At 41.1% G+C, this 26,289-nt stretch overlaps 1 protein-coding gene across 4 annotated transcripts in view; it reads right to left on the bottom strand.

Annotated features, from left to right (window-relative positions):
* Positions 1 to 26,289, bottom strand: part of TIAM2 (TIAM Rac1 associated GEF 2) — a 99,222-nt gene that overhangs the window by 45,060 nt on the left and 27,873 nt on the right. For 3 of the 4 annotated variants that reach the window (XM_081941868.1, XM_081941866.1, XM_081941869.1), the window contains exons 8-12: positions 19,557 to 19,724; positions 18,148 to 18,252; positions 15,987 to 16,065; positions 15,165 to 15,257; positions 13,197 to 13,457 (exon numbers count right to left, since the gene is read on the bottom strand). In XM_081941868.1, the coding sequence (XP_081797994.1) occupies positions 13,197 to 13,457; positions 15,165 to 15,257; positions 15,987 to 16,065; positions 18,148 to 18,252; positions 19,557 to 19,724 (706 nt within the window). The remainder of the gene's footprint in view (positions 1 to 13,196; positions 13,458 to 15,164; positions 15,258 to 15,986; positions 16,066 to 18,147; positions 18,253 to 19,556; positions 19,725 to 26,289) is intronic. The other variant, XM_081941867.1, reaches the window with a different exon arrangement.

Here is a 26,289-nt window from a genome sequence, read left to right as displayed (position 1 = left end):
TTGCCTATCTTATTGGGGTGTTGATTTATGTTTGGGGAAATGGCTGATCCAGCTATGGATACGAATGCAGGATTAGAGGAGGCAGGGACATCAGGGGCAAAGAGCATCAGGAAGAGGCAAGCCAAAGAAGCCCCTTCCTCAGAAGTAAACCCCAAGGTCTCTAAAGCGACTATCAGGGCAGAAGAGCGCAGGCAGAAGGCCCTTGAGAAAGAATTTCAGAGGGCCCCAAAACAACAACATAGTCTAACTGCCCATCCCTCCCTCCCTCCAAGGATCACCAAGTGGCGTCTCCAGCTCCACCTGTCTTGCCTCCCATGGGCCCTGACCCCACCCCCGGCCTATTCAGAAGGGGAATTGTCTTCTTCGGAGTCCTCATCTTCCATGGAACCTGACAATGGAGGCAATTTCTTTGATGCCCCTCTAAATAGGGACTGCACCTTTGAACAGGCTTCCCTCCCGGGTTACCCATGGCTCTGGGGGCCCCCATACCACGTACACCTCCCCTGGTGATATGGCAACTATGATTGCTGAAACCATTAAACAGGTCATGGATGCTGGCCTACAACAGCAACCCCAACCTGCTCCTCACATGGCAATAAGCATAAATCTTCTGCTGCGGCTCAGCAACCTGATCCCTCTGCCTCTACGTCTCAGGCCTCAATTAGCGGGGAGCAAGATAATCTGTGGGACTCAGACCTGTCTGATGACGAGGTGGTCACCCCAGATACCCCTGCCTTTACCGGATTATTGAAAACTGATCGTTTCAAGTTCCTTCTTCTTAAGGCCATTAAAGCTGCTAACTTACCATCTTTTGCTTCAGCTTCTACTTCACAGAATAAACCGCAGAACCAGCTTCAACTGAGGGTCCCAGTACCCCATTCACCAAACCCACGGTGGAAAAAGTGGTGATCCCTGTTCCCAAAATATTCCTGAACGTCATCCAGAAACAGTGGGAGTCTCCAGGCATGGGCCCACAGCCAACCAACCTTGACAAACGCCTCTACAACATTGCACCCGACCTCATCAAGTTCTTAGAGATTCCCCCAGTGGACGCACCGGTTGCAGCCCTGTCTTCACCTACTGTGGTCTCTGGAGCCCCTGAGGAGGTTCTCAAGCCTGAGGAGAAAAGTTCAGATCAAACCTTAGTCAAAAACTATCAGGCTGGGGCCTGGGCTATTAGGGCCTCTACGGCCACTTCCTTTTTCTCCAGGGTGGCCTTGGTTTGGATTGAACGGCTTCAGGAGCGCATTGCTCCTACTGACACTAGATCACATAGGGATATCAACAAGATCAGGGCAGCGGTTGATTCTTCCCTTAATGCTGCTAGATTTGCTTCTAAAGCCATGGCCTCTTTGGTCACTGCCAGGCATCTGCTTTGACTCAAGCCATGGCAGGCGTATGTCCGTACCAAGTGGCGCTAGCAGCCTCCCCATTCAGTGGCACCCAATTATTTGGTAATCCCTTAGACCCGTACCTCACGGAATCTAAAGACAAGCGCAAGGTCCTTTCATCCATCTACAAGAAACAGGACAGTCAGCCCGCTCCCTTCTGTAGGAGGTCACACTTTCGACCGGCGGATGGGGGACCTTCCTTCCCCTGTCCACAACGTAAATCCTACACTCCCTGACAGGGATCTCACGAGGAAAGGTCCAGTAGAAACACACAGCGTTTCCCCTCCAAGAAATCTTACCGTGGAGGAAGCAACCACCATTTTTCATGTAGAAAATTACTATCTGGACTCTCTTCCGATCGGAGGCCGCCTGCCGTTCTTTGCCCACTGCTGGGAGGAGACCACAACATACAATAGGGTACTCAAAACTATCAAATTTGGTCTCATGCTAGAATTCCTCTTCATCGCCCAGGAACACTTCGCACCATGCCTGGTCTTTTGGTGTCCTTGAAAGATGGCACTGATGGAACAGGCCATTCAGGACCTGTTGGAGATCCGGCCCATCCAACCGGTTCCTCCCCATCAGGAAGGGCAGGGTTTTTATTCTTGCCTGTTTGTGGTACCAAAGAATTCCGGGGGATGGAAAGAAATTTTAGATCTAAAAACATTGAACCACCACATTGTCTATCGGCGGTTCAAAATGCATTCTCTACATACCATCCTCCAGGTGGTCAGGAAAGGCGACTTCCTTATGTTGGTAGACTTGACCCAAGCTTACCTTCATATCCCCATCTTCATAGACCATGGGCCAAGTTTCACAGCCAGAGCCTTCAATGGTTCATGCTTCCACATCAAAAGGCCGACAGGAGCACCTCTTCTCTCAGGGTTCCCTTTCCCAGACAGGTATTACACTCTCTCAAAAGGTGGCAGTCCCTGGTGATTTTGCAAGGGACCTTGTTCAGAGAGCCATGCCATCTCATACAATGGATGCAAGTCTGACAAGATGGGGGGCACACATGCAGGACCTAGTGGCTCAGGGTCAGTGGTCCCTCGAAGAGAGCCAAAACAGCATAAATTGGCTAGAATTGTGGGCGGTTCGCCTCGCCCTCAGACACTTCCACCATAGAGTTCAGGCCTGACACATATTAGTCCTCACGGACAATACCACGACCAAGGCACACATAAACGGACAGAGGGGAACTCGTTCCTGGTTCCTGATGCAGGAATCCAACCTGATGTGCCAGTGGGTGGAATTTCACCTGTCATCTCTCAGGGCAGAACACATCTCAGGGGTCTCCAATGTCCAAGCAGACTGGCTGAGCTGGACAGCGATAGATCAGGCGGAGTGGACCATCCATCCGAGCCTCTTCCATCGACTGACACTATGGTTCAGCCTCCCAGTCCTAAACCTGTTCACGACGGCAGACAACAACCAGGTACCCAGGTATTACTCGAGGTTCATGGACCCCATTGCAGAAGGAGTAGATGTTCTCAGATGCCAGTGGCCCAGGCGTCTCTGGTACACATTTCCCCCCCTTCCCCTCATTCAGAGGGTAATTCAAAACCATGCTGGAGCAGGAAGCAGAACTGTTGCTGCTAGTGCCGAACTGGCCATGCTGGCTTTGGTACGCCGACGTAGTGACTCTGTTAATCTGTTAAGGTGGACCTCATGGCACATCCCACGGTCTCTCCTGCCTCTACACCAAGGGTCAGTTTGTCATCCCAACCCCCAGTGGCTGCAGTTAATCGCATGGCGATTGAGCAGCAAGCCTTACAGCGGATAACATCTCCCTCGACATCATTCCTACTATTCAGGCATCACACAGAAGCTCTACTAACCGCATTTAGGTTGCCACGTGGCGGACTTTTCCTATGTGGTGTTCCAACCAGACTGTTGACCCACTTAGGGCATCCATTCCGCAGATATTGGACTTCCTGCAGAGGGGCCTTGATCAGGTACTTACCCCTAACACGCTACGCCGACAGGAAGCCGCTCTGGCCTCTGTTCTGGACGGTCTGGCATCCGAACATCACCCCTTGATCCGGAGATTTCTCCGTGGAGCGTCCAGCCTGCGTCTCCCTGCCATACATAGATATCCGATTTGGAATTGCTTCGTGTCCTAGAGGCTTTGACTTCTGCGTCCTTTGAACCTATGAGATCCACTTCTTTGAAACTGTTGTCCTTTAAATGCTGTTTTTGGTAGCTGTAACCTCAGCCAGATGTATTTCTGATTTGGCTGCTCTTTCAGTCAGGCATGACTTGTGCGTGTTCCATCCAGACCGAGTTGTCTTAAGACTGAACCCGACATTCATACCGAAGATCAATAGCTGTTTCCACCGAGGTCAGGAGTTAACCTTACCTGATTTGTGTCCATCTCCCCGTCATGAGAGAGAGCGCACTTGGAAGCTCTTGATGTACGTCGTGCCCTCAAGATCTCCATCGACTTCACCACCTCGTTCCGCCACTCGGAAGCTCTCTTCATCTCCTTTTCCCCAGGCCTCCTTGGGTACCAAGACTTCATCATCTAGTCTGGGGCGCTCGATAAGAGCCTGTATTAAACTGTCTTATGTACTTCAATCCATACAGGTCCCTGCAAACATTACAGCTCACTCTACACGCAGTGCTGCGACATCTGCGGCTTGGTCCACTCAAGCCACCTTGGAAGAAGTCTGCCAGCAGCCACCTTGGCATCTCCCACAGTCTTCATACGTCATTACAAGTTGGACAAGTATATGTCGGCTGACGCAGCTTTTGGGCGCAGGGTGCTACAACAAGTGCTTGTGCCCTAACGGACCTTTTTTACAATTTCCCACCCTAGTGGACAGCCCAGTCTTTGGTACATCCTAGGCTGGCTGCTGTCTTTACGATAGCAGGAAAATGGGTGTTGGTTCTTACATGATACACTCATTTTAGGTAGAGACGAGACAGCAGCCAGCCCCGCCCTGGTATGGGTCACGCGAGGGAATTCCTTGTGCAGAGGAGAGAGATACAGTGACTATGGACTTTCACTTTTTGCTCACAATTCTCACTTGAGTCTACAGTTTTACTTCATCTGAAACTGGGGAGGAGCCACAAGGGCCCGATGACATCATAAGTGTAGACTCAGTCCGATTGGTTAATGGACGGAGCATACCCAGTCTGGCTGCTGTCTCGTCTCTACTAGAAAATGAGCGTATCAGGTAAGAACCAACGCCCATTTCCTCTCCAGAGGCTTATTTTAGTGCAATTGTGCATCAAGGAAAAAATGCTTTTACAAAGCGCTGTCAGGCGGAAAGAAACAGCATGTAAATTCTAATTCAGAAGGTTTACTGCTCAGGAATATACACAAGAAGCTGGTCAAATAATGGTCAGCACTAAATTAGTGCTAGATAAGAGTTAATGGGATTCAGGGGGGTGGACTTGGAGATTTGTGGACACATAATGATTCTTGGGTGAGTTCTGTCTTAACTCCACCCTCACCCCCCAGGCTTTGCCTGTTCTTCTGGTTGGTGGCTAACCTTTTTAGCACTGAGTGCCAACACAGAAGTACGTGCGCCAACCACTGAAATCCAGAAGAGAGCAGCTAGCTGGTGTGCATGTGTGTGCTGCCAGCCGCTCTCTTCTGGGTTCCATTGTGCGCATGCGTGCTGGTTAGATGGTCTAACGCATGAACATGACAGAACCCAGAAGTACAGCTAGCAATGGTGCACGTGACCAAAGAGAGGTCTCTGCATGCCACCTGTGGCATGAGTGCCATAGATTCACCATCATGGTTCTATACTGTTTCCATCTGTGAAGCAGGATGGAACAGTAGAAAAAACCAGTTCAGCTTAGAATCAGATATACTGGCAATTTGGCTATGTTGCGTTTTCCCTTCTTGAAGGATCTAAACACTCAAATTTGCAATGCAGTCCAGATTTTGAATGGAATACCATGGATGGAAGGGAGAAAATGGGAATAGCCCTCAAATTCTACCTCGAACTCACTATGGTTCTTGGTGAAATTTAAATCATACATATATCGTTGTTTTTTTAGGCTGGAGACCATACTTGGCTTTCAAATTGCATGCTGAAAACTGTATTCCAAAATGTAGGAAAGGTCTCCCAAATCTCTCACAGCAGTTTTGCCTTAAGAGGTGCAAATTTCAGAAAGCAAATAGATTTGGGGGCTGTGTGTCTAGTACCTTAAAATAAAGTACTCCTTTTCCTTCTCTTCCTATTCTCCTCCTCTTCCTGAGACCAGGGGTGACTAAAGAAAGGTATAAATTACTGAAAGTTGTACTCTTAGCAACATCTTGACTTGAGAGTTATATATTGTTATTTAATGTCATAATGGCAGATATAAACCAGTTACTTGCAATCTCAAAATCAGCTCTACAATATTAGTGTGACATTATATTGGCACTTATTCTCAAAATGATGTTCAGGGGACTTATACCAGTAATCCAGTATATTTGCATAAGGAAAGGAAATGAAAAGGTTCCCACTGATTCCAGAGTCATATCCCTGAAATTAGCAATAAGAGGCATTTTCCAAAACATTCTTTTGGGCTTAATGCGTTCTTGTATATCACTGGCAAATATATATTTTAAAGCAAGAAACCTCTTTGGGATACATGTTAAAGATTCATAAACAATGAAATAATTCTCAAAACCAAGATAGTGTAAAGACAATTTAGTTCAAGGAATATTAGAAAAATCTTTCCAGAATGTATCTAAGAGGAACAGCCCGGTCCACAGAAGGAATTTTACCACAGAAAGATCCACTATGGATCATCTATATAATAAAATGAGATAAAACAACAGAAAGCAACTGAAGACCACAAAACTTGCATAACACGTTTTTCGTTCCAGAATTAAATTTCCAAAAAGTCACAATATATGGACACACAACATTCCTAACTATTAATGCTCTCTCACATCCCTACTACAACCAATCCCTGTTTAATACCTAAGCCACTTTGAATTGGCCCTGCTTGTTTTTTGTTTAATTTTTTGTTATGCTTAAAACACACATTAGTTCAATGAGAGTCAGAGCCATTATGAAACTGGTGCGAAGTAGACTACACTTCATTGGGATGTCATTTTACCCAATACATTCTTACAGGCAATGAAAATAGTACCTGGAAGGACCACTGTGCCTGCTAGCTCTAGACTAGAAGGGAAATATAGTCATTTAATTATCTTGACCTATGGGAGTTAAATTGAAAACCAAAATTCTTTAGAACAGAGACTACGTTAAAAAAACAACAAAACTCATATACCAGATCATGAAGCCCAGGGCAAAAAGTCAGTTAAAGTATTGGAAGAGTGGAAGAAAGAAGTATTAGAAATAAACTGCACTGGACAGAAGGAATAAAGAAGAATGGAGCCTTTGTGAGAAGGTTGAGAGTTGAGCAATCAACTACTTTTTTCCTAGTATGTCATTAAGATCCTTGTTTAGCTGTGCCCTGAAGAGTGATGGAGACCCTCACGCTTAGTCAAGCATCTCAGTGAACCTGACATGATTGGACCAGATAATTTATGGTATAATGGTTAAGATAAATTCAGCCCACTTTCTGGATTGAAAGAAAAAGAAGAAAACAGCACTGCATGGGATAATGTTTCTACAAAGTATGGGCAAACTAAGCCATTAAACCTGGGATGCTAAATTTAAAATACTTTTATAGCTTATTCTATTAAAAAGGAGACAGACGGTGGAGGCTTTTATTTAATGGTTCAGAAATAAGACTCAAGAAAATGTAAAATTATACTTTTCATCCTCAAAAATGGAAACAGCTAGCTGATGAGCAAACTGAATCCACCATCCTGAATGTGAAACTCTCCAGGGATGTTTACTTTTATTTATTTATTTATATACATACATACACAGTCAACTTTATTCCTCACATTCATAAATTTCCCAAAGACCTGATAAAAAGGACAGTCCACAAGATTTGGGGAAAATAAATTCTATTGAAGACTTATCCTACCTAAAGTTGCTGTGCAGGTCCCAAATTTTGTGTATGGTCCCCTTTTGAACTGATTCAGTTAGAATTCTACCAAACAGTTCACACAACTAGTCCCTTCTTTTCTCCTCATTCATTTTTCCTTTGGTACAGAAAAATCATGATGTTCTTCCAATTGTGGGGCTCAAATGTATTCTACAAGTCACTCCATAAACAAACTGCATTCATATTTTTAACATAACTCCAGTTAGATTTTTCACATCTGTACCCTTAAGCATTTTTCAGCCTGCTCATGACTTTCATGACCTTTCTATCCAATTTAATTTATTCTTTAATACAAATAGTCCTCAACCTACAACCACAATTGAGACAAAATTTGCTATTTTTGAAGTCAATTTTGATCCATTTTATGACCTTTCTTGCCACAGGTGGTTAAGTGAATCACTGCAATTATTAAGTTGGTGACATGGTTGTTAAGTGAATCTGGCTTCCACACTGACATTTGTTGGTCGCAAAAAATGATAGCATGATCCTGGAACAGTGCAACCGTCATAAATATGAATCAGTTGCCAAGCATCCAAATTTTGATCACGTGACTATGGGGTGTTGCAACAGTCGGAAGTGTGAAAAATGGTTATAAATCACTTTTTTCAATGCTGTTGTAACTTTGAACGGACATTAAATGAATTGTTGTAAGTTGAGGACTACCTGTATATGTTCATATATTTTTGCATCCATGTTATTCTAGTTTCACTCTAGTTTGTTTCATATTTTTTCTTTTCTTCCGCCTCTTTTAGTGTTTTAAATTTCTTTCCTTTTCTTCTATGTCTCTTTTTCCTCCAAGATCCACTTTTGACGGTACCAAGAAATGGTTTATGCCTACTATGAATTCTTACTTACGCCTTCATGTATCCTTCATTAATTATCTCTATCACAAACAAATACATATTTTAAGAGTGATAATAATTCCTTTGGCATGTGAATAGAGAAATGACCTTACATTTAACCATCTATTTGTTACAAACAAAGCTTTTTTCATAAACTTTTTGTAATGTCCTGCGTGATTGGGAAAAAAGTTCGAAACAAAAGGAAATGTCTCCTCTTTGCTACAACATAGGCTGAATTCTCAGAGGTCTGATGGGAAAAATTGCCCTAACAGCCTTTTAAGCTTCTTAAAAACATCTGGTAGTCAGTTAGAAACATCAAGGATAAACGTATCTTGAGAATCGTGGTGGCACTGTGGTTAGAGTGCAGTACTGCAGGCTACTTCTGCTGATCAATAGCTGCCAGCAGTTTGGCAGATCGAATCTCACCAGGCTCAAAGTTGACTCAGCCTTCCATCCTTCCGAGGTGGGTAAAATGAAGACCCCGATTGTTGGGGGCAATATGCTAACTCTGTAAACTGCTTAGAGAGGGCTGTAAAGCACTGTGAAGCAGTATATAAGTCTAAGTGCTATTGCTATTGTTCTGATCAAGAAAATAGAAATTCTTGCGTTTTCGCCCACTAAGGATATAGTCTTAGAAAATGGGAATAGGATATCAGGATACTATTAATCAAAATCAATATTTTCAAAGTTAGATTGTTAATAATTAGGCCGATAGGTAACTTCAAATTAACCAGGGCAGCAACTAAGGAAGAATATGAGCAGGAAAAACAGAAACCCATTTGGGGTTTGTTTCTGTTATAACCATTTGCAGAAGCATTTGCTATATGCTAAATTAATCTAATAAGTGTGACTTTTTAACAAATGTACATTCCCAATCATTGTTCTTGCCTTTAGTTCATGGTACACATGCCTACCTCAGCTTCTCTTTGAATCAGACACCCATAGGATTTTTATAACACTATATGTGGAGATAAAATAAAAGGTATAAAATGTATTCTAGAACAGTGCTCCCCAACCTTTTTATCGCCGTGGACCGGTAAATGTTTGATAATTTTTCCGTGGCCCGCTTGTTTTGATTTAATAATTTTAATTTAATTGTATTTAAACATGCCTTCAAAATAAAATACAGCTACACCAAAAAATGAATATAAAGTGATTTATTTTATTTAACTCACTAGAATGCCAAATCAATGAGAACCCTGAGCTTGTTTCTTTGCAACGAGATGGTTCCATCTGGGGGGTAATAGGAGACAATGACACCCGAAGTGTGTTGCTTATGTCCAGTTTATTCCGTTGTTTTGTTTTGGTTGCTGTCACTGCAGAAAACCCCGCTTCACACAGATAGGTTGTCGGAAATGGCAATAGGGATTTAAGTGCTGTGGTGGCAATCTCAGCCATGACTTTAATCCAGAACACCGGCAGAGTTGTTGTCTCGAACGTAGTTGCCAGCGTGCCCCTTTCAATACAGAGATGCCAGCGTGCCCCTTTTAATACAGAGATGCCAGCGTGCCCCTTTCAACACAGAGATGGCAGCATGCCCCTTTCAATACAGAGATGCCCCAACATTCCCCCTTTCAATACAGAGATCATTGCGCCATAGTGCTGAGTCTCCTCAATAGCAGAGAACCCCCGCCCCCCCCTCCGTGCACTTATGCCTGAACCCGCACAAACACATTCGACCCAGGAGTTGTTGACCTAAATAAGTGCAATAGGCCTGGGTGAATGAGAGGGCATTCTAATAAAACCACTGCTGCTCCTCTTTCCGTTTGATAGTGCTGAGTCCCCCCCCCCTCCGTGCACTTATCTTACGGCAGCTTCTCTTCAGTCCCCGCGTCTCCAACCTCGAGTCCTCAGTCCTCCCGTGGCGCCTACTCCTCGGCCAATGGCGTGAGGTTTGCCTTTCGGCCAATGGCGTGAGGTTCGCCTTTTGGCCAATCAGGAAGCGGGAGGACCCGCTCCCTGATTGGCCAGGAGGAGCATTAGTGTAACAATAGTGAATTTTCATTCGCTATTGTCACACAATGGGCGGGCTTGGGAGGGCGCAATGCTCTGCGCCTCGGCCGCCAGCCACAGTGAAATAATTTGAAGTTCCTCGGGCGGCCCAGTGCCGATTGCTCCACGGACCGGCACCGGTCCGTGGCCCGGGGGTTGGGGAACAAGGTTCTAGAAGATCAGCATCGCTAGTTATACAGCAGGTGCTCTTAACATGGTAAATATGCTAGGTAATACTTGCCTATTGTATTAAACTAATAAACTGAGTATAAATTCTAAATAGCTCCATAATTTTCACTTTATGGCAGGAGCTTTTATACTCCAATTTCATTTAAATGGAACAGTCTTGTGAGATAAATGCTACTTATTGTATGCTAAGTTTTGCAATCAAGTTTTAATTTTAAACATGACCTAATAAAGCTGCTTTATAATTATCAATCCCAAAACCTCTCTCTTGTGATTTTTCACATTTAGCACTACAAAAGAATAATTACATTTTAGTATTGGGATGGAGCTTAGACGCAATAAGTCTAACACTGCTCAGTGTAAGAAGCTGCCATGATGACACCCCTGTCAGAAACTATCTGTTTAATATTTCCAGAGAAAGAGTGCCTGCTTTCACCTGCTAAAATTGCTGAAACATTTTTGTGTAAGATGACTGCATCCCTTCTATTAAATCTTCTCTTCTATAAATGAAGTATGGTTTTAACCTTGCTTCAAGGACTAGTTTGCAAAATATTCTGGATACACTGCAAAATTGGACACAGCACTGTACTAACTGGTCACGAAAGAGTAGACCAGAACAATATATCTTTACCAGACTTTTGCCTGATGGAGTAACTATGTGCAAGGGAGTGCAAATACCACTCCCTTTCAGAAGTCCTCCTCCATTGTGTGAGGACAGAAGAAAAACCAGGGTAAGTCCATATTTTCCAGCACAAGAACCATTCACACATTCAAGTCACTGCCTGAACGTAGCTAATTAACTCTTGCTATTTGGATGCTGTACTTCCATCCGAGAAGTCAGAGTTACACTACTTGTTCTATTATATGGGAAACAATGTTTCTGAAAGCATTTTCAAGTTTCAGCTGAAAAAGTATGAAAATTGTCAGAATATTCATGAATTGGCAGAGACATGGTAACAGGTCAGCCAATGAGGCTTATTTGGAAACAGAAACTTAAGCAAGAAGTCTGGGCATGGCTAAGCTGTATTAAGCTCTGAGCTCTGAAACGAAACTAGTCTGGGCTTGCCTGCTGATCTTAACTGAAATGAAACTATATATATTCTTGTATATAAAAATTTCTTATTTAAATCAATCCTGCTGAGTCAGTTATCTGCTTTCTGGATTAGATTTTTAACAAACTCTGACAAAAATGACACAATGTACTTAAATTAGTCTGAAAAATGCTTCAGCAGTGTCATCATTATGAATCACTTGTCCTCAAAAAGACAAATTTCAATTATACTTAACCAAGGAAAGCTGCACATTTAACGAGCGATACTTGTGCCTACTGATGTAGGAACCTGATGACTCCAAAACAAAAATACAGATCAAGTCACCATGAATTGTGTGACTTTACTGAAAGCTGCTCAGCCCTCTCTTTGTGGATTATATTCAGTCAATCAGCAACGAAAACTGATATTCCAGTAGTGGAGAAAAATTTTTTTTACTCATTTATTTAGAAGAACAGGTTTGGGAAGCAATTTTTCATAGAAAAGTGGCTAGAAAGAAAGTGGTAATCAGCCTTCAACTGTCCCAGTGGATATTTTCACAGCATCCCACCCATGACCTAAATCTCATTTTAAAACACTGCAAGCTGGTTTTACCTACATCTATTGAGTGCTATATAATGTCACAACACAGATGTTATTCAAGATATGTTGCATTGCCAATACGTTCTTTAAATATTTGAATATGTAATTTTCTGTAATTTTGTGCAGAAAATGGCAACATTAACTTGTTTGGCCAGGTTTATTTTTATTTATTAGTGCATTGCATTTATATTCTGCCTTTCCTTAAAAGTTCCAGGCAGCATATGTTAAGGGTTACCCCTCAATTAATGACACCACAACCCTGTAAGACACACAAGGCTGAAAGAGAGTGACTGACTCAATACCACCCAATAAACTTAGTACCGAGTGGGCTTAAATCTGGAGGCAGCGAGCGCGGGTGGGCTGATGGTGTCCAGCAATAGCCACAGCCTGCCCCACCCTCAGGTTCACGCACCAGAGGCCACAAGTGTGCGGGGACCAATGGTATTTGGCAGCAGCTGCAGCCCACCTGTCCCTTGGTCAATGCACTTTGGGATTGCGCAGCCTGTGTAACGCAGGTGAGTTGATTACCTGTCCAAGCAGCAGACAGAGGCAGGGGGAGACACAAAATCTGGATGCGCCGCATGCCACAGGAGAGCCAAGTCAATGGACAAAGTGGGCGGCCGGCCATGGGAGGCTCATCATCATGTCTCTTGGCTTGCCTGCAGCCCACACATGTTGGGATTGTCTGCCTCCACCCCCTTCCCTATCCATGTCTCTGCCTCCATCTGCTGCTTGGACAGGAAATCAACTCACCTGCATTGCATGGACTATGCAACCCCAGAATGCACTGACCAAGGGACCGGCGGGCTGCAGCTCCTGCCAGATGCTGTCGGTCCCCGTGCGCTTGTCACCTCTTGTGCGCGAGCCACAAGATCAGCTGGGCTGATCACCCTGAAATCATGTTTTCCCGATAATAAGCCTTAGTGCTTATTTTGGAGCATGGGTCTTATTTTGGGGAAAACATGGTAATTAATCAATCAATCAATTAATGGTTCTTTCATCTAAAATGCTTAATTCTCCTATAACACCTGTTTTGGAGGTTTTGTTTATAAAAATACAAATGTTTTTAACATTACCTTCTAAAAATTTAAAAGGAAAAGGAAAACGCTGAAATGGCATTAAAAATATCGCATGTGCTCTTTTTATGCAGGAAGTTCACTGTGAAAGTTCAAGCATCATCTCACCATTTGCTGTATTCATTCTGAAGTTATCCAGAAATTCCTCCAAGAGTTGTGATTGGTTTTGCAGGGGCAAGAACTTTCTTGCCTCCTTGGAAATGATGCCATCTTGCAAAGAAGAGCATAATGCTGTCTTAGGGCCTTTGAGATTTGTGGTCAATGTTAGATGCACACTTTTCTCCGAGAACAGCAATTCCATCTGCCTGAGGTCAAGCTCAGATACAGATTCTCCATTTATAATCAAAATTTCATTGCCAACACACAAGCCTGGGAGCAGGAAAAAGCAGAAGACAGACAGGGTAGACACAACAGCAGGAGGGCACAATAGAACATATTGTAACAAACTGTTAGAAATGATTTTTTTTATCTTGCCACATAAAGGTTTATGGAATGTATTGTGATGAAATAATAACTCTAACAAATGTTTTGCAAAAATTAAGATTTACATAAGTATTCTGCTTGTTAGAAAAGGAGCTAAAAGCACAATAGGAGAGTAACTTTTCCATTGTTCAATAAAGCTGTCAAGGCAGTGAACCAGCACAAAAAGCTACTGGCCTACGTTTTTTTTTCCCCAGCATTGCACCCAAATAAACATAGACAAAATTCTAAAGGCTTCCCTTCCTTTTTAGCTTATAATACCATTCAGTGAGTACAATAATCAGAAGCTAGTTAAACGGAACAAAATCCCTGGGAACATGGGCAATAAAGGAATGTAAGAAGGAAGTGGATTCAACAGCCATGAAAAACAGCATTTGATCATATCATCCTTGTCATAAAGACATGGATTGATGTGGCAAGATGAAATTCTCTGAATATTCTTATTGTACAATTGATGGACAAAACTCTATTGAACTCAATGTGTTGTCTAGGATAGGGCTGCTGAAATCGGTGACTTCAGCCAGATGAAGATGATATTTCACTTAACATGTTTTCTCTATCCATATGCAATAAATGCACAGCTATCTGCTTGCTGAGAGTATTCTTCTTGGAGAACAAGTCTCTAGCATGGCTACCCAACAAGCATATATGGGAGTGGAATTGGAGTGGGAGAAGATGAGGGTTTTGCACATGGGGCTGCCCTGAAGAGTATCTAGAAGCTTTAGCTGGTACAAAATGCAATGGCACAGGTATGTGTACTCCAAGATCGCCACGTTATACCTCTGCGCTGTGAGTTGCATTGGCTGTCAATTTGCTTCTCAATCAAACTAAAGATGTTGGTTATGACCTTTAAAACCTTATATGGCCAAATTATTCGAAGGACCACCTGTTCCCAATTGCATGGACCCCATGCCATCAGGTCCAGCAGGAGGGACATACTATAGCTCCCATTAGCCAAGGATCTTCCCATGGCAAGACTCGGGATGAGTGCTTTTTTATGGCACCAGCCCCTTGGAATATCATTCCTTTGAGGTAAGATTGGCCCCAATCCAGTTGATCTTCTGGAAGTCCCTCAAAACATGCTTTTGCTATTGGGCTTGGGAAACCCATGAAAGTGCAGAGCCTGTTAAATGGCATTGTGTAAATTAGAATTGTAACGAATTCTATTCTATTCTATTCTATACAGTGTTTAAGTCTGGACTACACTCTTCCTCCTTTTTATTATTGTAGTTTTCAGCTGTCATTAACCGAGTTTAATGGTTGAATTTTGCATTTTTATTTACAGAGTCATATGTAAGTGAGACAGACTGCCATATAAATTCAATCGATCGATTATGCTGTGCTATGATAATGCTATGCTGCCCATCTGTATAACAAAAACCTTTCACTGTCGGTGCTAAGAATCTAAGAACGTATTGATAGACCTACCAACCACCAAAAGAGAAAGAGATAAAATGATTCCTCCCTCCGTTCACCCATCCACCCGTCCTTGAATATTTGTATCCTGTCCATAACTTATATTTTAGGTGTCTTATTTTCGTTTTAGAGCATGAGTAGGCATTAGAAAATAATGTAAATGAGAGGGACAGCACAAACCTTCTCTGTAAGCTATCCCATCAGGAAGAACATCACTTATAAATATATGGGTAAGATGCTGGTGTTCATCTACTTGCACGGTGACTGCAAATCCTGGCATTAAAAAAAAAATCAGATTTGCCTTTTTTAAAGTGTGAGTCACACTGTCTTAAAAAAAGCTACATAGTATTAGTATTCAATAGCAATTCCATAGAAAGAATATATTTTTATATTATTTGAGATATTGTGTCTCATTAATATTGTATACATCTTAAATAACATAGAAGTAAAATGCAGGCCATTGAAAAGTAATTATTAATAACAGAATATCATTGTTTGTAATCTTATAACATTGTATCTTCAATAGAGGGCATGCCAACTTTCTTAGACTTCAAAACCAAATCATTCTTATCATAGTTTCTTTTGGCGCCATTTATCCAAAGGTCCTGTGAACTTCATTCCAGAGGTGGGTTGCTCCCGGTTTGGCCTGGTTTGGTAGTGGTAATTTGGCCTGGGTCACAGAACCAGGAGTGAGGTTCCCCGGTCTCTTCTGCCCTTGCTGGTATGTTTCTACACATGCGCATAAACAATTTACAGTCAACTGCGCATGCGTGAGCAACGCACAGCAAGCGCGCACACAAAGCGAACCAGTACCAACCGCTAAAGGAACCCACCCCTGCTTCATTCCATCAAAATCTTCTCTATGAAAGCTAAACAGAAGTCTAACTTCAAAGACACACTATATCCTTGGCTAACAATATAGGGAACAGAACTACAGGCCTAACCAAGTCAACAAAGCAAGTATTTAAAACAGTTTCCTCATTCAGTTAACTGCTGACTTACCAAAATCAACTACACCCTCTTTCTTAGTAAGATGCGTATGGTAGATGTTCAAAGGAAATATTTCTATTTCATCATATATCTGTAGGAGAGATAGTATCATCTTAAGCTGAACTGGGGATAGATGCACAAGACCAAAATACACTCAACAAATAAGCACAATAGTGTCACTGTTAGGATCAGCTCCTCCATTAAGCAGTTGCTTTATAAGGCTGTTTTTGGAAGGTGTTAAAGAGCAGAACATTGCCAACTATCGTACCAACTCTATTTGGATTCTGTATCTCATTTGTTAAATTTTATTTCAGTCACTGTACAGTAATTTGGATTAGAGCATTAAAAATGCCATTTACATTTAAAAATCATGATCGTTAAATTAAAGAATCATTTAAAATATTAAAGCCAACATGATAGAGAATCTACCCATAACCTATATTTGGAAAAGAAGCAAAATTTCACCTCTGTCTGTTATTGCCTAGCTTCAGTTCTAATCCTTTAAGTAATTTTCTCCCTGGCCTGATCACACTTTCAGTATGAAGGATGTGCTACTTAAAACAAAATAACCCTCAAGTATCAAATACAGGTGAAGAGGGAGATAAGCTTTGTTCTCTTTAGCTGCCCAATCCTGCATAGACAAAATAAGATCCTTCAGCTCACTTGACATGTGATGACAACAGATACATGAATAAAGGCGACTGCCTTATCACTTCTGTTTTTGGCTCCTAATGTAACAGTGCAGCAATAAATTAAGGCAGCGTTAAAAAGCTCGCAGAAATTAGAATCACCAGCCAGTTTAGCAGACTGTAGTGAATATCAGAGAGAATAGTGAGAACTTCTCATCTATAAATGGAGTTGTGCCTCACCCTTCATAAAAAGGTCTAGGGCCACGATGGGGAACCTATGGCACGGGCGCCAGAGGTAGCACACATAGCCCTCTCTGTGGGCACACATGCCGTCGCCAGCTGCTCTTCTGGTTTCCAGCATGCACATGCACGCCTGATGCTGGTGCGCCAGAAAAACAGCCAAAAAACAGCCAAAAATGCCCCCAAAATAGGCAATTTTGGGGCCGTTTTCACAGCCATTTTCAGGCCGTTTGTGAAGATTTTTCAGGCTGTTTTCAGGCCATTTTTCAGCAGAGAAACAAAAACAGCCTGAAAACGGCCCAAACATGGCCTGAAAACAGCCTAAAAGTGCCCCCAAAACGGCTCCAAAGCTGGGCAAAACCAGCCAAAAAACAGGCATGTGCGCGCCGGGCAGCTGGTTTTCAGGTTTCCAGCACTCCAGTGCATTTGCATGCCCACACATTCCAGTTTGGGCAATCAGTGCCAAAAAGGTTCACTATCACTGGTCTAGGGCCTAAAGTTCCAGGCATAATAAAAAACTGATTCCTCCTAAAATTGCTGCAGATATCTTAATTTTTTATGTGACAAAAAAAAAAAAATACAAAATACCTGGGGAAATAGCCTATCTAGATTTAGTTGTAATTACATTCAAATTAAAATGCATTCTTTTATTCTGGTCCCCATCCCATTTATTTTCTTTCCTTAGCCAATTCAAAAAAATATTCCGTACAGCCTTTGCAATGCTAAATAAAGACTATGTGTTGTTATCCAGATGAAAAAGAATGTGCCTAAAACAACTCGCCTCTAATTTTTAGCAACCTGTTCTTTTACACTAAGTACAGCTAGGGCTGTTTTACATATCCAGACTGATATGTAATTTGGATTGCATATCAATCTGCTCAGCCAATATGGATTAGTTTTGTGTTTGCTCATTCTCTTCAGACATAGTCCAAAACACTGGAAAGTTGGAGAGGGCTATTTCGACCATTCACTTGAAGCCAAAATTGAAACACCAGGATTCTAATGTTTTTCTCCATCTCAAAGATCAGTTATTTGTGCCTAATTCCATTTTGACTATGAGAGGACTTCCATTAAGAAGTGTTTGTAGCATTCCTTGGGATTAGAGATTATACAGTCCCTGGCAAATTATGTTTCTTAGGTGTCTCTTATTCTAAGGTGGACAGCTCAAAAAATATTGCACACGTTGTTTTGTCCAGCTACAAAATCCGGCAAACTTTGCCATGTTTTCTGTAAGAATTAAAAAATTATCATGCCTCAAATAAGGATTCTGATCATGGAACTGCATTCTTCATCCTGTGCATTACCTGGTCTTGAATATATTCATACATTTCGGGGATACAGTGTTCAGTGTTTTCACCAATAAACCTTCTAAGTTGTAAGCCATAATGTCTTGGCTCCAATTGCTTAATCTAAAAGACAAGGGGGGAAAATCTATCATTTAGGAACTATTTGTACAAATATTTATCACAGCAGATACAGAGATACATTTTCCTTCGGTCTTGAACGTGTCACTTTCTAAAATAATAATATGCATCTTCATAAATAAATCATGTGGTTTATATATCAGCACAATTCTATTGCTTTTAGTAACCAAGAGTTTCTAATATTTTTTAAATCCCCACTACCATTCTCATGCTATTTCAAAGAACAACCCCAAAAAGTCATTACAGGTAACATGCTGGTTAAAGATCAATAGTGCCTTAAGTAAGGTACATTATACAAACAGTTACAGATTTTTTTAAGGCAATTTCCTTTCACAAAACTTTTCCACTTGTCTCTGGGACTCTCTTGCCACCTAGTGGTCATTTATGATATCTTACATTTGCCTGTTTTTCTCAAAACGTGATTAAAAATCCACTCTGAGACTTTATAGCTAGATTATTATCAGAAAAACTATCTCTGGGATACAGTGACAAGGTGAATACTTTTCTCCCAGTTTTTAGGACAAGGTGGCTGCAATATATTGCTGTTGGCCAGTTTTACCCTCTTATTCATTGTTTATTTTATCTGGATTGCATATTGCTAGGGGTTGGGTGGGAGGTTGATCCATTAGAGCAGTGATGGCGAACCTATGGCACGCGGAGAACTCAGCTGGCCAGCGCGTTTGCTCGGAGGGTGGTTTTAAGCGTTCCGGAGGCTTCGGGGACCGTCCGGAGGCTTCCCTGACGCCTTCGGAGCGCTTAAAACCACCCTCCGAGCAAACCGGAAGTCACTTCCGGTTTGCTCGGAGGGTCGTTTTAAGCATTCCGAAGGCTTCAAGGAAGCCTCCGGACGGTCCCTGAAGCCTCCGGAGGGCCTCCGGGGGGGCGGGGGAGGCTCTTTTCGCCCTCCCCAGGCTCCTATAAAGCCTCTGGAGCCTGGGGAGGGCGAAAAAACATGTAAAAATGGGGGGTGTCGCACATTGCATTATGGGTACGGCACACCCACACACGACCCCCCTGCGCTCCCCCCACTTGTGGCACACGAGCCAAAAAAGGTTTGCCATCGCTGCACTAGAGGTAATTGGAGGAAGATGGTGTCTTAATAGAATGAATAAATGAATGAATGAATGAATGAATGAATGGTTTACTATCTCTACATCAAAACCAGTTTGTTACTAAATATTGTTTGAAGATACTTAAATTTTCAATTACTTATATTACTTGCTTCATTGTCTACTTAAGGGAAATGGGTGTAATTACATACGATAATATTAAGGTGTAGAACAATGTACCTTGCAAGCCAGGATCAACACATCACTTATTTTGTGATTTGGCTTTAGGGTTAACATTAATCCTTCCCCATCAGGATACCGAACCAATGTCTGGATATCCCAGATATTTTCTTTTGAAGCATTTTCTGGAGCTGAGTAGTAAATGTTTAGAAATTCATCTACTTTCTGCTGAGAGAAAAAAAAATAGTGTTTAGTAAATATTCTTTTAAAAAGTAAAGGTTTAGCTGTCTAATAAAGTATTAAAAATAACAGATCATGATATCTTTATTTGTAGTTTATCTATAGAGTTGATTAAAAATATAATTAAAATGAAGTATTTGTAGCAGACTTCCGTATCAATATTTTTGCATTAGTATTTCAAAATGTTTTCAAATCAATTTTAAATAAAAATGAAGACCTTTAAGTAAGATGGAATAGAATGAAAAAAACAACAACATAGCTTTCATTGCTATTCCTACCAAATGAGCAAACGGTTGACATTTGGCTTTTTGACCATGAAGAAATTGCTATTGTTAGTTTGTTTTCAGTTTCTCAGAATTATTTTCATAGGCTTTGTTTTCAAAATTACATTTACTATTTATTTGGGTTTGTGTTCATACATATACAGGTGAAACTCAAAAAATTAGAATATCGTGCAAAAGTTCATTTATTTCAGTAATGCAACTTAAAAGGTGAAACTAATATATGAGATAAGACTCATTACATGCAAAGCAAGATAGTTCACGCCGTGATTTGTCATAATTGTGATGATTATGGCTTACAGCTCATGAAAACCCCAAATTCACAATCTCAGAAAATTAGAATATTACATGCAATCAATAAAACAAAGGATTGTACATAGAACAATATCGGACCTCTGAAAAGTATAAGCATGCATATGTACTCAGTACTTGGTTTGGGCCCCTTTTGCAGCAATTACTGTCTCAATGCGGAGTGGCATGGAAGCTATCAGCCTATGGCACTGCTGAGGTGTTATGAAAGACCAAGATGCTTCAATAGCGGCCTTCAGCTCTTCTGCATTGTTCAGTCTCATGTCTCTCATCTTTCTCTTGGCAATGCCCCATAGATTCTCTATGGGGTTCAGGTCAGGCGAGTTTGCTGGCCAATCAAGCACAGTAATCCAACAGTCATTGAACCAGGTTTTGGTGCTTTTGGAAGTGTGGGCAGCTGTAAAATGAAGTCTGCATCCCCATAACATCTGCAGAAGGAAGCATGAAGTGCTCCAAAATCTCCTGGTAGACGGCTGCATTGACCCTGGTCTTAATGAAGCACAGTGGTCCAAAGTCCTGTTGCTCAGTGGTCCAAAGTCCTCTTTTCTGATGAGAGCAACTTTTGCATCTCATTTGGAAACCAAGGACCCAGAGGTTGGAGGAAGAATGGAGAAGCCAATCAAGCACAGTAATCCCATGGTCATTGAACCAGTTTTTGGTGCTTTTGGCAAAAGCTGCTCTCATCAGAAAAGAGGACTTTGGACCAAGGAGCAACAGGACTTTGGACCACTGTGCTTCATTAAGACCAGGGTCAACGCAGCCGTCTACCAAGAGATTGGAGGCACTTCATGCTTCCTTCTGCAGACGAGATTTATGGGGATGCTGACTTCATTTTCCAGCTGCCCACACTGCCAAAAGCACCAAAACCTGGTTCAATGACTGTGGGATTACTGTGCTTGATTGGCCAGCAAACTCGCCTGACCTGAACACCATAGAGAAAGATGAGAGACATGAGACCGAACAATGCAGAAGAGCTGAAGGCTGCTATTGAAGCATCCTGGTCTTCCATAACACCTCAGCAGTGCCACAGGCTGATAGCTTCCCTGCCACGCCGCATTGAGGAAGTAATTGCTGCAAAAGGGCCCCAAACCAAGTACTGAGTACATATGCATGCTTATACTTTTCAGAGGTCCGATATTGTTCTATGCACAATAATTGTTTTATTGATTGCATGTAATATTCAAATTTTCTGAGATGATGGATTTGGGGTTTTCATGAGCTGTAAACCATAATCATCACAATTATGACAAATCACGGCTTGAACTATCTTGCTTTGCATGTAATGAGTCTTATCTCATATATTAGTTTCACCTTTTAAGTTGCATTACTGAAATAAATGAACTTTTGCACGATATTCTAATTTTTCGAGTTTCACCTGTACATACAGACAGAGAGACATAAGCTTGATTTGATATTAGGTTAAAGTTTAATTCAGAACTTTCATCAACAGAGGGCAGTGTAGCTCAATATCACTTACACAGAATACTATGAACTTATGGTGCACCCACATGAATTTATATTTCTTTTTATTTCCTTCATATTCAAAAGTCAGCAAAAATCAGCAAAACTTCACTCATGAATGTCTATGGAGATTCTCAGTCATTCAGGTCACGGTTGTCCCAAAGGTGCTTTTGTCAAGAGGCAACTGGACTTCCTTTGTTTTTCCTTGATGACATTTTGCTTCTCATCCAATTAACTTCTTTAGTTCAGTTCGGAAGAAGGTTCTTGGATGGAAAGTGAAATGTCTCCAAGGAAATTTTTTTAAAAGTCCAGTTGTCTCTTTGAAAAGCACCTTTGGGTCTTATTAATGAATGCAGATTTTCTTATATTCTTCCTTTTAAAAATTCAGCAACAAGTGTCAAACCTTCCACATTTAGACCACAATCATTTTAACATAGAGGAGATTAGAAAATGCCTTAAAAGACATAAGGCAAAAGCTATCTATAAAACCAGGTCCCAGCAACTTTTCCATCAGGGATCAGCTTCAGACTATGTAAATGTAATTCGTACTTAAAACTCCAGCCCATTCTTTTTCAGAGCATCAATGATACTTATGTTCAAAGCATTTCAATTAAGCTTTACTGTTTTAATATCCAAAATGCTTATTTATTTTTATATTTGAATCCCATCTTTCTTTTAGGAACAGAAGGCAACAAGCCTTCTTAAAGATCCTCTTCCACAGAGGCAGTCTAGGAAGAAATCATTAACAAAGATTTTAAAAGAATGAAAAGGTAGCTTATTTCCACACTCAGCTAGAAATCTGAAAAATGAAATATAGGAAAAATGGTGCTTATAAAAAGAATTTCGTCCTTATTTGCAATGTAGGTATGGGAAAGCAAAGACAGGACATGTTTTAATGAAAACAAAACACAGTAGTGTTTAGTCAGTGTGCTTACACTGATAACATACGTTTAATAGCTTTATACTTTACAGACATGTTTGTTAAGTAAGTAAGCTCCCCGTTAGGAAAGCGAGTGTGCAGAGAAGTGCAATGAGAGTGGTATGGAAGAACACGCACAAACCAGGATACAGAGACACTGAATAGTATAAATAATAGTAGTTTACTATGTGGAAATATAGAGGTATTCAGAGTTCAACTTAAAGTCCAAGTAATACACGGCTCAGTCAGTCAGTCAGTCAGTTATCAATGTTCTCAATTAAGGAATGATCCTTTGAACACAGTCCAGTATCATATAATCAGTTCAGCACACAAAGTAGCTAACAGTAGCAAAAACACAGTAACTCACAAGCAGTATCAAGCAGTATCCACGATCAGCATCTAACAGAGAGCTAACAGTCATTCTGGCTCCATCTTATGGCTGCTTGAGGTAACAGCAACCAATCACATTACAGCAGTACTTAAAGAAACAGTACTACCATCCTGGTTTACATATTGCTGACCCAACTGTTAGCTTGCATTCCTAACAGTGTTTCAATAAAGGATATTTGTAAGGGTTTAAATGAGGGGTCCTTGTGGTCTGTGAGCTTGGTTGTTTTCTTGCAGACGTTTCATTACCGAAACTAAATAACACCATCAGTTCTAGTGACTTGACTAGCACTGATGGGGTTACCTAGTTTGGATAATGAAACATCTGCAAGAAAACAACCAAGCTCAGAGGACCTTTCAGAGGCATGTTTGTTCCCATCTTTAAATTGATTTAATCTTTGCAATAATTCGAAATGAAGATTAGGTGAAATGCAACAGAAGATTTGCCTAAGCCTATTTTCCTTGCCTAACATTCATAACACTTTTTTCCCTTTTGGTCAATTGTGTCCAATTCTCAGAGATTATCTATAGTTTTCTTGGCAAGGTTTTTCAGAAGAGGTTTTAGGGATTTCAGAAAGTGACTGGCCTAAGATCACCCACTTTGATTTGTGCCCAAGATACAACTAAAACTCACTCCCAGTTTCTAGCCTGAGGCCTTAACCACTACACCAAAGTGACTCTCTTAACATTCATAAAACATCTGCACCAATAGTTTTAGGTTTGCCAAGATTAGAAATACTTTTCTTCTTTTAAAAAAAGGAAAAAAGCCTGATTAAGTTCAAGTTCAATTTATATTTTCCAACTTCAAAACTAAGTGGCTAGATTTCTCCTCTCAGTTTGGTCTGCTCTGTAACTAAATCACAATATTTCATTCATTTATTGCTACGGACTTCTGACAACCCATTGAGTTTTCCATCAATTTATGCCAACTCTGTAGTGAGCCCAACATTTTGCTTGAAAAGCAGCCGGTTGCTTCATAACTTTCCTGTCTTTGTCTCCATTTATATAAGAAACACCTCAGAAAACCTGTGTGCTTCACTAAACCCATCTGGAAATGGCGAGTGGTTTAGCACGCTACGATTAATCATTTCTTTGAGTAAGTGAATGAGGCATTATGAAGCCTGCAGCAGCTCCTCTATATACAGCTATTTAATTCATTTAAGTATTTTTTCAGCTGGAATGCCACAGCTTATTCATTTAGTAGACATAAGACTGGGGCTAATTCAGTGAAGCAAGTGCCACAAATTTGGCTTCACATCAAGGCATTCTCACAATCGATGTATTTTCCTACTGTCCTTAGAAGCAAGACCATACAAGCAAGCAGACAACAGCAAAGATACTTTCAATGGGACCATTTTAAATGCACACTTGTCCATCTTGCATAAAGCAATGCCATCATATCCCACAGTAGTAGAATTTTAGATATAAAGGACTTATATTTAAAATATTTTTACTTACAAGGAAAGATTATTTAAAAAAAAATAGGTAGTCCTCAACTTACAAACAGTTCATTTAGTGACTGTAAAAAAAGTGACTTAAGACCATTTTCACAGTTACGACTGTTGCAGCATCCCCATGGCTATGTGATTTACATTCAGATACTTGATAACTGGTTCATATTTATGATAGTTGCAATGTCCAGGGGTCATGTGATCACCTTTTGTCACCTTCCAACAAGCAAAGCCAACTGTGTAACAACTGTGCTACTTACTTAACAACTGCAGTGTTTCACTTAACAAATGTGGCAAGAAAAGTTGTAAAATGGGGCAAAACTCGCTTAACAAATTTCTCACTTAATAACAGAAATTTTGGGCTCAATTGTGGCAGTACATCAAGAATATCTGTATATGTTAGCATCAACTGGTAATTTTTAAAAAAATGTAGTTTAATGTAACAAAAGCACTGGATACAGAGGTGTGTGAAGGGTATTTCTAGTCTTGGGGAGTATTTCTAAGGGACTCAAGCCAAGCTTAGAATAAAATGGTAGACCAGAACACCAACTTATTACATCAGTAACATGATACTATCAGGTAACTAGGCACATTCTTAAAAATGGCCTCATTTAATTTTTTGTGTTGAAATTGATACTTTAAAGCCTTGAATTTCTTACAAGAATCTTGAGATTTTGCATGAGAATCTAGGAAATCATAGACAAAAAAGTTGGCAACTACTGATTTATGATATCATTGAAGCATTTACTTAAGATTTCCAGCAACAATATTTGCTTTGATCTGAAATGTCAGTTGTGCTCCTTCCCTTTTCCCATAGCTACCCATCTACCCTCTTACTGGGAAGCCAGCATTTCCCAAGGCTTCGCTACCCTAAAAACAGGGAGTCCAAATGCTCTGAACCAGAACTTCTTTAGAACTGTAATGGAAAATGAGATCAGTGGGAGGAGTCAGTATCCACTGATTTAAATGCTTCGAGCACAATGAAGTGGCCCCTAACTAGAAGTTATAGTTGTTCAAGAGAGCTTTGGTGTCATCCACTATCATACAAATAAGAGGAGTTGGCCAAGAAAATAAATCCACAGAATATATCATCTTCTCTATTCCTGGTTTACAAACCCAAAGGCTTGACATAAGGATCTCTAGGCAGTATTGGCTTTAAATAAAATGAAAAGGGCATGCTTCATTTTTGTGGTCTGTGAAAGTGCACATTGTAATTATATTAGGAAAAGATAAGGGTTAGGGTATAAGGGAAATTATTCTTCACTTTTTAAGATAAGGGAAAGGGAAAGGCTCCCCTCACACATATGTGCTAGTTGTTCCCAACTCTAGGAGGCAGTGCTCATCTCCGCTTCAAAGCCGAAGAGCCAGCATTGTCCGAAGACGTCTCCGTGGTCATGTGGCTGGCATGACTAAACGCCAAAGGTGCACGGAACGTTGTTACCTTCCCACCTTATTTTTTACCTTATTTTTCTACTTGCATTTTTTATGTGCTTTCGAACTGCTAGGTTGGCAGAAGCTGGGACAAGTAATGGGAGCTCACTCTGTTACGCGGCGCTAGGGACTCGAACCACCGAACTGCCGACCTTTCTGATCGACAAGTTCAGCATCTTAGCCGTTGAGCCACCGCATCCCTTAGGAAAGGATAGAATTATATTATATCTGAATAAAAGAACGCAACCTACAACTACTTCCAAGTAGTTTAGGATATATGACTGATTAATTGTATTAAATAAATCACATGTTTT

Source organism: Natrix helvetica (assembly GCF_964273705.1).
Source record: "Natrix helvetica genome assembly, chromosome: 2".
Classification (NCBI taxonomy): Eukaryota; Metazoa; Chordata; class Lepidosauria; order Squamata; family Natricidae; genus Natrix; species Natrix helvetica.
The sequence above is the reverse complement of the archived record's forward strand: the minus strand, read 5'-3'. Positions and strand labels throughout refer to the sequence as shown.